The 14,413-nt window shown below is 35.9% G+C and overlaps 1 protein-coding gene across 2 annotated transcripts in view; it reads right to left on the reverse strand.

Moving 5' to 3' along the window:
- LOC100488188 (dynein beta chain, flagellar outer arm) overlaps window positions 1-14,413 on the reverse strand; it is a 237,488-nt gene that overhangs the window by 157,165 nt on the left and 65,910 nt on the right. For both annotated transcript variants that reach the window (XM_031896974.1, XM_031896973.1), the window contains exons 44-48: window positions 14,153-14,289; window positions 9,597-9,701; window positions 9,395-9,493; window positions 2,572-2,763; window positions 1,782-1,972 (exon numbers count right to left, since the gene is read on the reverse strand). In XM_031896974.1, the coding sequence (XP_031752834.1) occupies window positions 1,782-1,972; window positions 2,572-2,763; window positions 9,395-9,493; window positions 9,597-9,701; window positions 14,153-14,289 (724 nt within the window). The remainder of the gene's footprint in view (window positions 1-1,781; window positions 1,973-2,571; window positions 2,764-9,394; window positions 9,494-9,596; window positions 9,702-14,152; window positions 14,290-14,413) is intronic.

Below are 14,413 nucleotides of genomic sequence, written 5' to 3' on the forward strand. Positions count from 1 at the left end.
CTTGGGGTGGTCAACCTGTATGGTTGCTGAGGACAATTTATGAAAAGGGTGGCTGGACTGACAATTATATTTCTTTACAAAAACAAATATAGCACACAAATTTTAAAACCATAAGTATACTAACCCACGAATCCGACCCGAATTGGAAAAGTTCCGACTTGAAAACGAACATTTTGCGACTTTTTCGTATGTTTTGCGATTTTTTCGGATTCTGTACGAATTTTTCGTTACCAATACGATTTTTGCGTAAAAACGCGTGTTTTTCGTATCCATTACGAAAGTTGCGTAAAAAGTTGCGCATTTTTCGTACCGTTAAAACTTACGCGAAAAGTTGCGCATTTTTCGTAGCGTTAAAACTTAACGCTACGAAAAATGCGCAACTTTTTACGCAACTTTCGTAATGGATAGGAAAACTCGCGTTTTTACGCAAAAATCGTATTGGTAACGAAAAATTCGTAAAGAATCCGAAAAAATCGCAAAATACCGATCATTACGAAAAAAACGCAATCGGACTCCATTCGACCCGTTAGTGGGTAAGTAAATCAGCCCCTAAGTATACAATAAAAAGATGATGATAGATAGATCTTTATATATTGTTTCACAGTTATTAAGACCTTTAATGTATGTTTCCTTTAAAATGTATGAAATGTTTTATCATACTTTTTCAAATTTCAGTTATAAAAAATTGCTTTTGTGTGCTAATTACCTGTCAGTACCAAACAAAGTGTTATTAATTGAAAGAACAGGCAATAAACCTTAGCAACCCACATGATAAAATGATTAACCAAGGTATCAAGGTAACAAAACACTTAGGGGCTGATTTACTAACCCACGAATCCGACCCGAATTGGAAAAGTTCCGACTTGAAAACGAACATTCTGCGACTTTTTCGTATTTTTTGCGATTTTTTCGGCGTCTTTACGAATTTTTCGTTACCAATACGATTTTTGCGTAAAAACGCGAGTTTTTCGTAGCCATTACGAAAGTTGCGTAAAATCGCCCGATTTTTTCGTAGCGTTAAAACTTACACGAAAAGTTGCGCCTTTTTCGTAGCGTTAAAACTTAAAAGGTGCGAAGTTTCGCGTAAGTTTTAACGCTACGAAAAAAGCGCAACTTTTTGCGCAAGTTTTAACGCTACGAAAAATCGCCAGATTTTACGCAACTTTCGTAATGGCTACAAAAACTCGCGTTTTTGCGCAAAAATCGTATTGGTAACGAAAAATTCGTAAAGACGCCGAAAAAATCGCAAAAAATACGAAAAAATCGCAAAATACCGATCATTACGAAAAAAACGCAATCGGACTCATTTCGACCCGTTCGTGGGTTAGTAAATGTGCCCCTTAGAAGTGGTTTATTTAATGCATTATTTATGAATACACTATGTGCTACCCTGCTATTACCTTCTAGTCCTATCCATGCCATAATTTGCGCAGAAAAATTCACTGCACCTCCAAAAATTGTCGCAAGAATAGTCGCACATCAAAAGAATAGTTACGCGTCCAAAAAATGCCGCAAGAATAGTCGCGGGCGACAAAATTTTTTTGTGGCACAACATTTTCGCCGTTTTACGAACTTTTCGCCAAAGTGAAACGGAACAGATTCGCTCATCGCTACTGGTAAGGGAGACTTTGTTCTTTGCAAGGTTCGGCATGGCTGATAATGTACATTCTGTGTGTTAGGTATCTGTATTTAAAGAGTCTCTAGCTCACCGCAAAAGCAATCTTTTCAATCATTTTCATGGTGCGTTCATATTAGTCATTATGAGCTACATGTGTACTTACTGTTTGGAACTTTGACGCCAGCTGAACCAGATGGGATACTTTGGATACAAATGCATTACTGGGAAAAATATGACATTGTTCTACTGCTTTTATTATTGCACTTGGGACCAAGGTTTCTCCTGCACATTCAGATGAGGGAACCTGCTGTCCGAGAGCATATTTTGCATCAATGACTGCAGACAGCAGACCATCTGGAGCCAAATAGACATAACAGATTTAGTTGGAGAAACAAGTTTTATATGATTGCACGTTAAAATAAACATATTTACAGAAATTTTGTTTCCCTTACCGTATGCATTTAAGGAAACAAAATGAAGGGGCAGATTCATCAAAATGTGAGATTAGAGTATAACCACAGAAAAATTCACCTATTCATTCATTCTATTGATGCCTATGGGATTTTTAGATGTGTATTTATCAATGGATCAATGGAAGTTAGAGTTCACCATTTGATAAATAGGCTTCTAAAGTGGGAGAATATTTCTGTGGTAAACTCTATTTTTGCAATTGAAATACTTAAGCAAATTATGAAGGTATCTGAAATTGGAGAAGATGTGGGGAAATTCGTGCTAAATTTCCTCAAAATAGATAACGTAACAATCAAAAATAAACACAATGCTGTGATCCATTACATAAGGTAATACTTGTTAAATAAAATGACAAAAATTCTACAAACCCTCAAAATCATATAGTGAGTGTGAAAGATGGGGATGTTTCTTCCATTCATATATTGAGCTATGTTCTCAAATGTTTATGTTCTATTTAAGGTAAAGTAAGGTAAGAAACTTACCCATTTTATTATCATTATTTAAGGTATTGAAAAAAATTAAAGCACTTGGCCATTCAAGAGAAACCATGGACTTTAAAATATATTTCATATCTTGAGATATCTGTGGAAGCCAATTGTGATAGATAGCCAATATTATTGCCTTTTCCTCAATGCCCAGTTGACAGTCCTCCTCTGTATATTTAAGTTCTTGTGCTGTTACAGAAACAAAACAGTCAATCTAAGGGCCACAGTTAATACAGAAAACGTTTGAAGTCACAGGAAATGTATACAGACCCTAAGAAGTCATCATATCAAACGAAATATAAATTTACATTTTATAAAATAAGGTGCCTTGCCAAAACAGTGAATAGTGTACAATGCAGTGTGATTTAGAGGCCACTATGGTTTTGGTCTGAAATAAAATGTCTCCTTATCTCTCCAATATCAAATATTATTACAAAAATGTTGTATCTGCAGTCGAAAATATTTCCCATTTGTGTATCAAAAAGCAAAATCTAAAATCTGTCTCGCCCTCACCCAGGAATTCTTCTTGTCATGAACTCCAAGGTTACACAGTAAAATTGTAAGGCAAGTGGAGTTGGCCCTCTACCAAAAAAGGATGCATTTTGGTTATTATTTGGTTATTTATGTTATAAAGTAACTTTGATGGGAGATTTATAACAAAAAATGTTTTTTTTTTTTCATGGGAAAACCCTGTAAAAATCCTTGCTACTAATCATAATCAGTAGTGATATTTCTTAGGCATGCATCAAATTCTATTGGTGGATTAATGTTGATACTCACCCATAAAATCTCATATATACTGCATGGAGAAGCCTAGTGTTATGCCACTGATGTCCATAATATTTAGTATGACAAATATACTTGACAAAAGTATTTGGTTTTTACATGGAAATACTCTGTATAATGAAAATCTGTGCAAGCCTGGCTCCTCAATAACTATAAAACATGAACTGCCGTCTGTTATTTTGTTATCACAGGTACACTTGTAATGTCTTTCCTTTGTTAATGTGTCTGAGTCACTTTGAATCTATCCAGGCAAGAAGAAAATGCAGTAATGTGTGTCTGGGTTCATTCTCCAAGGAAGGCTGGTTAACCTAATTTGTCCACTGAATAAGATCTGGCCTTGTAAAACACAAACATTTATCCTTTCTCTGATATTAGATCTAGACAGGCAGTTACATGCTCTGTGAGGATGCATCGTTTATGGAGATAAAACATTTATTTTGGTAGGGGAAAAAAACAATCTTCCATATGAAGATAATGCTAACTACAAAGCATCATACTATTTATTATATATTCTATAAAGTGCAAATGAACTTGTCAAGGAATTAATTTTCTATTGATTTTAAGTTTACGTTTGCATGGTAATATACATGTTGTGTGGTTAGACTACTTAACCAAATTTTTAATAAAATCAAAGGTTTAGAATGTGACTTAGCCTAATACCCACTGGTACAAACTTTTATAATTACACCTTGGGGTACACAGTATGTGCGAATGCTTATTTGCTACAGTGGATAATGAAACCTCTGTAGCCTTGTTAAGAACAGATTATTGATTAGTAACTGGCTCTTGTGGCTGCTGTATGTGCATTGTTTTTGCAGTGTCAGGGGTGTTTAAGATTCATTCCTTTTTATTTAATATACTAAAGTAAAGACAGTAAAAAGAAATTTCAAATGTTTGAATGTCAAATGCTGAAATATCACAAGATTAGAGCGGAAAGATTTTGTGGTTGAAGGACATGAGCCCTAAGGATCTTCGCAACTCTCCTTCCTTGCTTAGGGTAAATAGTGGGGTTGCTAAAGATTCTTTTAGCTCAGTGCTATATCCCACACCCCAATCTCTAGGGCTGGAGAACACCGAACGTGTTATGGAAACTGACAATATGATAGGGGCACAATAGTATTCCTGCATTTGCAACTCTTTTGCCATGCATTCTGATCAGGTTAAACCTTCCACAACTATTACAGGTATACAAGCTCCTGTTATCCCTACCAGAATACTTACTAGGTCATTAAGTTGTGAGCAGATATCCAATTTTTCCTTTAAACATATTAATTTAAGCTTTATAAGCCTATAGAAACTAGTGTGTTTTCTAGTTGGTGTCAGTGCCTACCTAAGCTGATCAGAAAATCCTCCACTACACCGATGAGCCCCAAAAAGGGGGAAAAGGGCCGTAATTGGGAATTTGATCAGCTATTATCCTGGCTTCTTCTTTAAAAGCCCAGTGGGTGAGCTTTAAGCTGGCCATACACGCACCGATAATATTGTACGAAACCTCGTTTCATACGATATTTGGTGTGTGTATGGCAACTCAGCGAGGTGACAGATATCACAGAAGGCTGTGGGTTAAAGGATTTTGATCGGGCGCCATTGAAGGCACCTGAGTAAAATCTACCTTCAGGGCTCAATCGGCAGAAGAAGGTAGAAATCCTATTGTTTTTACCTCCATATCTGACAATTCAGTCCTGAATGTCAGTGGGGGGTTGGAACGATCTTTTGTGTGACCGATGGTAAACCACGTGTGTGGTTTCATGTAAATGGGATTTTTTTTGGAGCTTGTTTGGAATTCATTCGCAGAATTCCTTTTGTTTTTTTAGTGCCCATATTAAAACTTCTTAAAAAGAAAATCCTTTTTGCAACAAAAAATATGAACGTTCCAGCAGATCTTTAAAAATGTGCCATGTGCAATAAATATTTGCAATGTAGTTACTGTCTAATTAACATTTCTTAGTTTCTGAAACAAATTTCTATGAAAGACTTTTATTACATTCCCCATATGTTTACTTAATCTGCTCATCTACTGGCCACAGTCTTTCTAAATCCACACATTCTTGCACATTAACACGCTTAAAATTCTGTAACTATGGATTCTACACAGAACCCAAGCTGAGACCTGGGCCAGTTACAAATTGGTCAGATTTCAAAATGTCAGTATCTGGTTAGTAATGCAGAGGGATCACAGCGGTATTTATGCCTTTTTATCTTCTGGCATGTTGCACTGCATCAGAGCTGACACAAATGCTGGCTTCTGTAATATCTGAGCAAGGAAATAAGTGTTCAAAATGATATGGAAATGTGCTGCTAAGAGATTAATAACTGGTTTTCCAGGAAGAAAGATGGCTCTTTATAGTCGCTCTGTTATTTGAAAAGAAAAAATGCGCAGTGATGAACCATCCTTCCTAGAGCCATGCAGCACTGCATTATTATTCACAAGCTATAATCATTTCTGTCAGCTGCAGTCAAAAGCACTGAGCAAGGAGAGGACTTGATCGAATAGATAAATATAGTCATACGCACACAGTTCTTATCATGCGAAGGACAATTTGTCAGCAGATACATACATAAACAGGAATGGAGATTTCAGTGTTATAATACAAGATGGGCATATGCATGAGCATTTGCAACAAGACATCACTGAATGAATACAGTCCAGCAGTGATAAATGTACACTTTATACATCTTAATATCAATGTGGCCATAAATGTATTATCAGCACCCAGCAGGCTGTAGTGTTTGTTCTGTAAGACATGTTGAGCAATCTAGTGCTGTCCTCCAGGTCATAGCCTTGAACAGCATTCAAAGTAATTTTGAATTATTTAGATGATTTAGGAGCCTCCAGTTTACATACTGCATGAAATCTACTATAAAAGAAATCAGAACTTAATTTAAAAAAAATCTATATAAAATGTTATTATGCAATACAGATATGGGGCCTGTTATCCAGAATGCTCAGGACGTAGGGTTTTTTAGTGGTCTTTCTCTAGTTTGGATCTCCATGCCTTAAGTCTGCTAAAAAAAAAACATTTCAGCATTATATAAAACCAATAGTATTGTTTTGGCCCCAATAAGGATTCATTATATCTAAGCTGGATCAAGTACAAGGTACTGTTTTATTATTACAGAAAAAAGGAACTAATTGTTTAAGAAATAAATTATTTGATTAGAATAGAGTCTATGGGAGATGATCTTTCAATAATGAGCTTTCTGGATAACAGGTTTCCAGATAATGGATCCCATATCTGCACAACAAAAATCTCCCTGGCATCAGACATAGCTTCCAGTAATCTGTAGGTTTGGGAATTATTTAATTGGGCAGTATCTACCTCTCTGAGTGATAATTGTTATAAATATATAAATATAAATATTGCTATTATATAGCCAATAAAACCCCTGCAAAACCCATGCCAATCACAATATGAGTGTACAGATGAATCAGTGCATACTGCAGCAGTGCACATATTATGATACAGATAGAATAATAAAGTACACATAAAAATCCCCAGTGAACATTTATGGGAGCATTAACCCATAGCAACCAATCAGTAAGTAGAATTTACCAGTCATCTGTTTAAAAGCAAACATCTTATTGGGTTACTGCTACTGGGAAAACTTAGTGCCTTAATGGGAATAAAGCATGACAACAGGTAAAGGGAATAATTAAGGAGATACTTTTACATGGGCTAGAAAATCATGGATTTTATTTGTTTGTCATGTGCATCCATAATTGCCCAACAGACACTACCTATGCTAGCTGGCCATGTAAATGCTTTTCACACCAAAGTTGTATAGGTGTAGGGCTTGAAATATTAAAATTACAACACTAACATTTTGTTACATCTACAAATACTAAAGCTTTACCGTCAATAAACCATACCTAAAACATTTTAAAAACTTTTAAAAGCCAAGCTAATTTTTAACCCCACTATCAGAGCCTCAATAACCTAGAAGGAAAATGTTAATACATATTTGTAGAAAAGGATGACAAGGAACAAATATCTAGGAAAAGTAGAGGACGACAAAGAAGGCGAAATAATGACGAGATTAGGTCACTAGCACCACATGCAATTTAGCATCTGCTATATTACAGTGCCAGATCCTTCAGGCATGGCCTTGCACATGCAATGCATGTGGCTTTTTTATTACTTTATTACATTATTATAATCAGCATTAATATTAATGCTGCATGACATTTCTTATTCTCCAGTTCTAAAGGGATAAAGAAGCATGATTTATAGTTATGCTAATTATCATTATAAAGACCTAAAACCTAGGTGTCCATGAACATTTTCTACATCTGTGACTAAATAGTGAAGTACAGTTTATTTCCCAAGTACTTTTATACTGTGGTGAATAGGATCTTTTCGATAACACTGTTAGAAAAATGAACGATAGAGCTCATTTATCACCATTCACACTTTGGAATTCACCTACCTAACAATGTATTTTTTCTAGCTGTAAAGTGTTTGTAGGCGATTCATTACACAAAAAGCAATTCGGCAGACCATGAAATAATAATGTTACACTATAACTTCAGCAGAGATGTATTACATAAACATAAATGGAAAACTCAATGTGAAACTGTTAATATAAAAATAAATCTTTCAAAGTACCATTCAGTTTGTTGGATAGTTTCATAGACAAGCAAGCAATTTATGCTGAAGTCAAATGGCCGAAAATGGAGCTGACTCATGTATTTCTCCATCTGCAGCATATATTATATTGATGCTGCCTGTTTATAAATGAGGTGCCAGCAATAGTTATTTCACCAAAATAAAAGTGACAAACTCCTTCATATAGGATTTATTTTCCATTCCATCTCTGTAGCTCAATCTGCTCAGGGGCAGATTTATCAAAATGTGAGTTTAGGGCTCAATAGATAAAAACTTACCCTTGTTCTATTCATTTGTATTTTTCAAATATTGAACTCTAACTTTAACCCATTGATAAATACGCTTCTAAAAATCCCATAGGAATGAATAGAACATGAGTGAGTTTTTATGTATTAAGCGCTAAACTCACATTTTAATAAATCTGCCCCTTGCTGTATTCATCCTTATCTCCTTAACAAGAAGAAATCTTTTTTTCAGATGCTGATTAAGATGTAATACATGTATAGGACCCATTTTCCAGAATGCTCGGAACCAAGGGTATTCCAGATAAGGGGTCTTTCCGTAATTTGGATCTCCATACCAATAAAACATTATTTAAATCCAACAGTATGGTTTTGCATCCAATAAGGATTATTTATATCTTAGTTGGGATCAATTACAAGATGCTGTTTTATTATTACAGAGAAAAAGGAAATCAGTTTTAAAATTCTCAATTATTTGATTATAATGGAGTCTATGGGAGACAGGCTTTCGGTAATTCGGAGCTTTCTGGATAACTGGTTTCCAGATAAGGGATCCCATACCTATACTTAAACAGAATGTCATTTTAGTAAGGTTTGCTTTGACTAGACATGAGCAAATCTATACTTTTTCATCCTTGATAGGAATCATGGTGAACCATTTTTCTGCCCATTAATGAGAGATTAGGTTTGTCAGTAAAGAACAATCATAATCTGTATGAATCAAGCCAAAAAGAGTTAAGAATTTAGCTAAATATAATTTGCTTATAAGTATCTGGTATCATTGTAAAGCCACAAATGAGTGTACAGTAAAAATTTAGTTGGCACTGCCTAAAATAGAGATGTGAATGTACGCACTAGTGTACTTTGCCATCCTGGATTAGCCTCCTTCCTTTGTATTTAGAAAAGATAGTAATATTGCCTTATGGCTCTCTGGCACTGACCATTAGGACACACCCACCCTTTGTTTCAAACATGGTCAGAGAAGTGATAGGATCTATAGGGAGCACCAAGAAAGGGGCCATTGTTACAGATAGGATACATTTTTAGCACAAAGTGAAACCAGCACAGAATATTATTCATAATTACCTACATAATTAGGGTTTTTCCCATTTATCCAATATGTCTCATTTAATAAACTAAAAGGTTTTAATACCAACATTGGCTTCCATTTGCTTAGTAAAGTACCTTTACTTTCCTCCTGGGCTGTTTGGAGACACTTAAGGCATTCACCAGCTTCAGCAAGCAAATTGTTGATTCCACGGGCAGATAAGTATGGATGTTTTCCTTGAAATAATGTCCAAAAGAAGAAATACACTTCATCATAAGAGGTTTCAAACAAAATCAGCAGCTTAAAAAGATACTTTTTAGGACAGGAAATTATTCTTACCTACTCCTGTTGAAAAAGCTCCTAACGTGGATGGTTGGCACATCTTTGAAAATGATTCGAGAAGGGCATTAAGCTTCTGTGCCAGAAATCCAACATTTGAAAAACCTTGTGAATTAGTAGATACAATTAGTTATTGGTCAGTTTTGTTCCAAGCAAGTACATTATATATATATATATATATATATATATATATATATATATATACAGTGGTGTGAAAAACTATTTGCCCCCTTCCTGATTTCTTATTCTTTTGCATGTTTGTCACACAAAATGTTTCTGATCATCAAACACATTTAACTATTAGTCAAAGATAACACAAGTAAACACAAAATGCAGTTTTTAAATGAGGGTTTTTATTATTTAGGGAGAAAAAAAATTCAAACCTACATGGCCCTGTGTGAAAAAGTAATTGCCCCCTGAACCTAATAACTGGTTGGGCCACCCTTAGCAGCAATAACTGCAATCAAGCGTTTGCGATAACTTGCCACGAGTCTTTTACAGCGCTCTGGAGGAATTTTGGCCCACTCATCTTTGCAGAATTGTTGTAATTCAGCTTTATTTGAGGGTTTTCTAGCATGAACCGCCTTTTTAAGGTCATGCCACAACATCTCAATAGGATTCAGGTCAGGACTTTGACTAGGCCACTCCAAAGTCTTCATTTTGTTTTTCTTCAGCCATTCAGAGGTGGATTTGCTGGTGTGTTTTGGGTCATTGTCCTGCTGCAGCACCCAAGATCGCTTCAGCTTGAGTTGACGAACAGATGGCCGGACATTCTCCTTCAGGATTTTTTGGTAGACAGTAGAATTCATGGTTCCATCTATCACAGCAAGCCTTCCAGGTCCTGAAGCAGCAAAACAACCCCAGACCATCACACTACCACCACCATATTTTACAGTTGGTATGATGTTCTTTTTCTAAAATGCTGTGTTACTTTTATGCCAGATGTAATGGGACACGCACCTTCCAAAAAGTTCAACTTTTGTCTCGTCGGTCCACAAGGTATTTTCCCAAAAGTCTTGGCAATCATTGAGATGTTTTTTAGCTAAATTGAGATGAGCCTTAATGTTCTTTTTGCTTAAAAGTGGTTTGCGCCTTGGAAATCTGCCATGCAGGCTGTTTTTGCCCAGTCTCTTTCTTATGGTGGAGTCGTGAAAACTGACCTTAATTGAGGCAAGTGAGGCCTGCAGTTCTTTAGATGTTGTCCTGGGGTCTTTTGTGGCCTCTTGGATGAGTTGTCTCTGCGCTCTTGGGGTAATTTTGGGAAGGTTCACCACTGTTCCATGTTTTTGCCATATGTGGATAATGGCTCTCACTGTGGTTCGCTGGAGTCCCAAAGCTTTAGAAATGGCTTTATAACCTTTACCAGACTGATAGATCTCAATTACTTTTGTTCTCATTTGTTCCTGAATTTCTTTGGATCTTGGCATGATGTCTAGCTTTTGAGGTGCTTTTGGTCTACTTCTCTGTGTCAGGTAGCTCCTATTTAAGTGATTTCTTGATTGAAACAGGTGTGGCAGTAATCAGGCCTGGGGGTGACTACAGAAATTGAACTCAGGTGTGATAAACCACAGTTAAGTTATTTTTTAACAAGGGGGCAATCACTTTTTCACACAGGGCCATGTAGATTTGGAGTTTTTTTTCTCCCTTAATAACGTAAGCCTTCATTTAAAAACTGCATTTTGTGTTTACTTGTGTTATCTTTGACTAATAGTTAAATGTGTTTGATGATCAGAAACATTTTGTGTGACAAACATGCAAAAGAATAAGAAATCAGGAAGGGGGCAAATAGTTTTTCACACCACTGTATATATATAGTAAGCACAAACAAACCGTTCTCACAGGACTTGTATGAAGCAAAAGAATGGTGTTATATATTATGCTTATTCTAGTACTTAATATAAATAAAAATAAAACTCTTTTGTAAACTCTATGGACATGTGTTTTCAACCTAAGTTACTATGTTTTTTTTATATACTATAAGAGCAGCAAAGTTCATTAAAAGCTTGCTTTCCATTTTTGCAATATAAAATAATGAACATACTTATCCATGAAAAGCGAGAGATAGATCTCTTTTATTAAAATATAACAAGATTTATTAAAATCTACTGAGAGCTGATATAAGTACAACATATTATCAAACTAGTTTATTAAAAATATGTGTAAAACATTCAACAGAGTAACTAATATTGCCTTAATTTGCTGCAGTTAATGCAACATCACTAGTGTTCTACATGATGCTAAAAAAAGTAAGTATAGCATGTTAATGGAAATCAAGTGCCACTTTCAGTTGTAAAATGCAATCATGCCCATGCAACTAAAGTTTCAACATTCACCCTGACACCAAGAAATAGTCTGTCTTAGGATGCAAAAGAAGTATGTCCTGCCTGAATTGGGTAGACCTGGTTTCAGTTTCAAGTGATAACTACTCTTTTTGGCATTTGGAAATTCCCCCAAACTTCATGTAAATCATGTTGTATAGCTATAGTCAGTGAAAGTCAGTATCATGTACTGGAATCTTGCAGGTGCTCCAGCAGTTTTACATTGGTTTCATATTGCCATACAGTGAAACAAACTTTTTCCTTTTTTTTGCAAATACAGCTTGTCCTCCATTTTATAACATCAAAAAAACATGTATTTTTACATGTTTATTTCTGGAAATGTCAATTTGGACAAAATGAATAGCAAAAATGTTTAAGCACATATTATGTTATGTAACTTTATATTAAATTCAAATACTACATTCCATTAATTCAAAACACAACTGCTCTTTAAAGTTACCTGGTATAAAATTAGAACTGCAAAATACCAAAAAATATTATACTTATACAGTCAAACAAGAAATATAGTTTGCGTAACCACTAACACTATATTTCTTCTGGGTTTTTGTTTTTTTTTAGAAGAAACAACATGCTGCCATTCCATTCCAAACAGCAGCTTGGATATTGTGGCCTTTTGTATGTCTGGCTTGGAATTCTCTCCTCAATAAACACATTAGATGCATTTACACATTTCTGCTGGCTTCGTACCCTGTCATCCATCTGCTCTGGTGGCTTTCTGCCGGCTTGTTATGACTGACTGCCAAATTTATTTTTTTCATATAATTACCATGAATGAATAGCAGTTAAAATATTTCATAAAATGCCTTCATCTTGTTGTGTCTATTATTTTTTATAATGATAACTTTACTGCTGCACAAAGCTCTTGTAAATCATTGTGTAACTGAAATAATTACAGCAAAGCATGGTGTACAATTCTATGGAGAAAAAAAATTATCTCTATTATTTAGATTTAATGCCAGTTGCTGCTATGATGAAATTTGTAACTGAGCTGTAAATATGCCACAGAGAACAATAGCAAAGGAGATTTGCCGTTATAATCAAAAGCATTGGCTTTCCTCTGCATATAGCAATGGCCTGGACCTTACAGCACTGTCTGTATAGTCTATGAGGACTACCTCTCTTTTATTCCCTTATATATATACATACACATTTTAGTGGACTTCACTATTACTGTTAACCAACCAATATTTCAACTCATCACCAGGACCAACATTTCCACTCACCACAAGGGGCAGGCCAAGCCGACCGGGTGCCCTAGGCAACCCGGTCTGCCACCTCACACTGGTGTAATTGGGAAGCTGTTGCGCCCTAGAAGGGTGCCTCTTCTGCCTACCCTAGTTTAGGCCCTGCACACTACAATAGCATCAACTTTGACTTATTATTTCCCAACAAATGCTTTGTAAAGAAATTCACATTTACCATTATTTTATCTCTTAAACGCTTTCAAACTTGCAATGCCTGCCTTAGTCTAAGACCCCAAACTTGTCAAGGGCAAAATTAAAACAGTTTTGATTAGAAGAAAGGAGGTTCCATATCAATATACAGAAATGTTTTCTTTTAACATTGAGAGCTATGAGAGTTGTGGAATGCTCTCCCACAGGAGTGCTACTATGATGAGGCAAGGTGATTGCACTCTCTGCACTAGCAATACAGCACCCCCTTGACCTGCTCCAAAGCTGGCGGGGCGAGGCAGGGGCATGAGGAAGGTAGCCTCAGGGTGGTCTGGAGCTCAGAAAGGCCCATGCTTTCCCAGAATAAAGGTGGTCATAAGATAGACTCACTTGACAAAGTCACCAAATGAGTATATCTGTCCAACATTATGCCCACCTAAGGAGGGTGATATCGGAGTAATCCCATACATGGGCAAATAAGCTGCTGAATCAGTCTGAAGGACACATCTATAATATGGTGACTGACTCACCTCACTTGCAATAGTATATTGGCAGAAGTCCTAGAAAAGGTAGCCCTTTCTTTCCATTCCAACACACAGAAACCTACTACAAGAATTATGTCCTTTACAGAAACGCTTATATCTTTTGAGTGCCAAATCCATCTATACACTTTGTTAAGTGGTTGCTTCTCTGATCTCTACTGAACTGAGGTGCAGAATATGTTGGTGCATTAGAAATGAAGTATAACAATAATAGCATGGGAAAACTGCTAAAACTGCATTATTCTGAGAAACCCTTAGAATGAAACCCAGAAAAGATTCCATACCTTTCAAGATAAGCTGAGCTTCCAGAATGGTAATGACTGGTGCCTCACAAATTCCGACAGTTCGAAAGCAATTTAGAAGGGCGTGTGGCAGATTACTTTGCTGGGGAAAGTCATTCCAATTTACAGTGGAATATGGCCTGAATTTTAATAAAGATAAGAGAGTCATATTAAACAGATTTAAATCAGACAAAAAAATTTTGAATTTGAATAGAATTTGAACACTCAGACTTAACAGTTAGACTTATGCTAGTGTCATTTACA

Source organism: Xenopus tropicalis, chromosome 2 (assembly GCF_000004195.4).
Source record: "Xenopus tropicalis strain Nigerian chromosome 2, UCB_Xtro_10.0, whole genome shotgun sequence".
In the NCBI taxonomy this organism is placed as follows: domain Eukaryota; kingdom Metazoa; phylum Chordata; class Amphibia; order Anura; family Pipidae; genus Xenopus; species Xenopus tropicalis.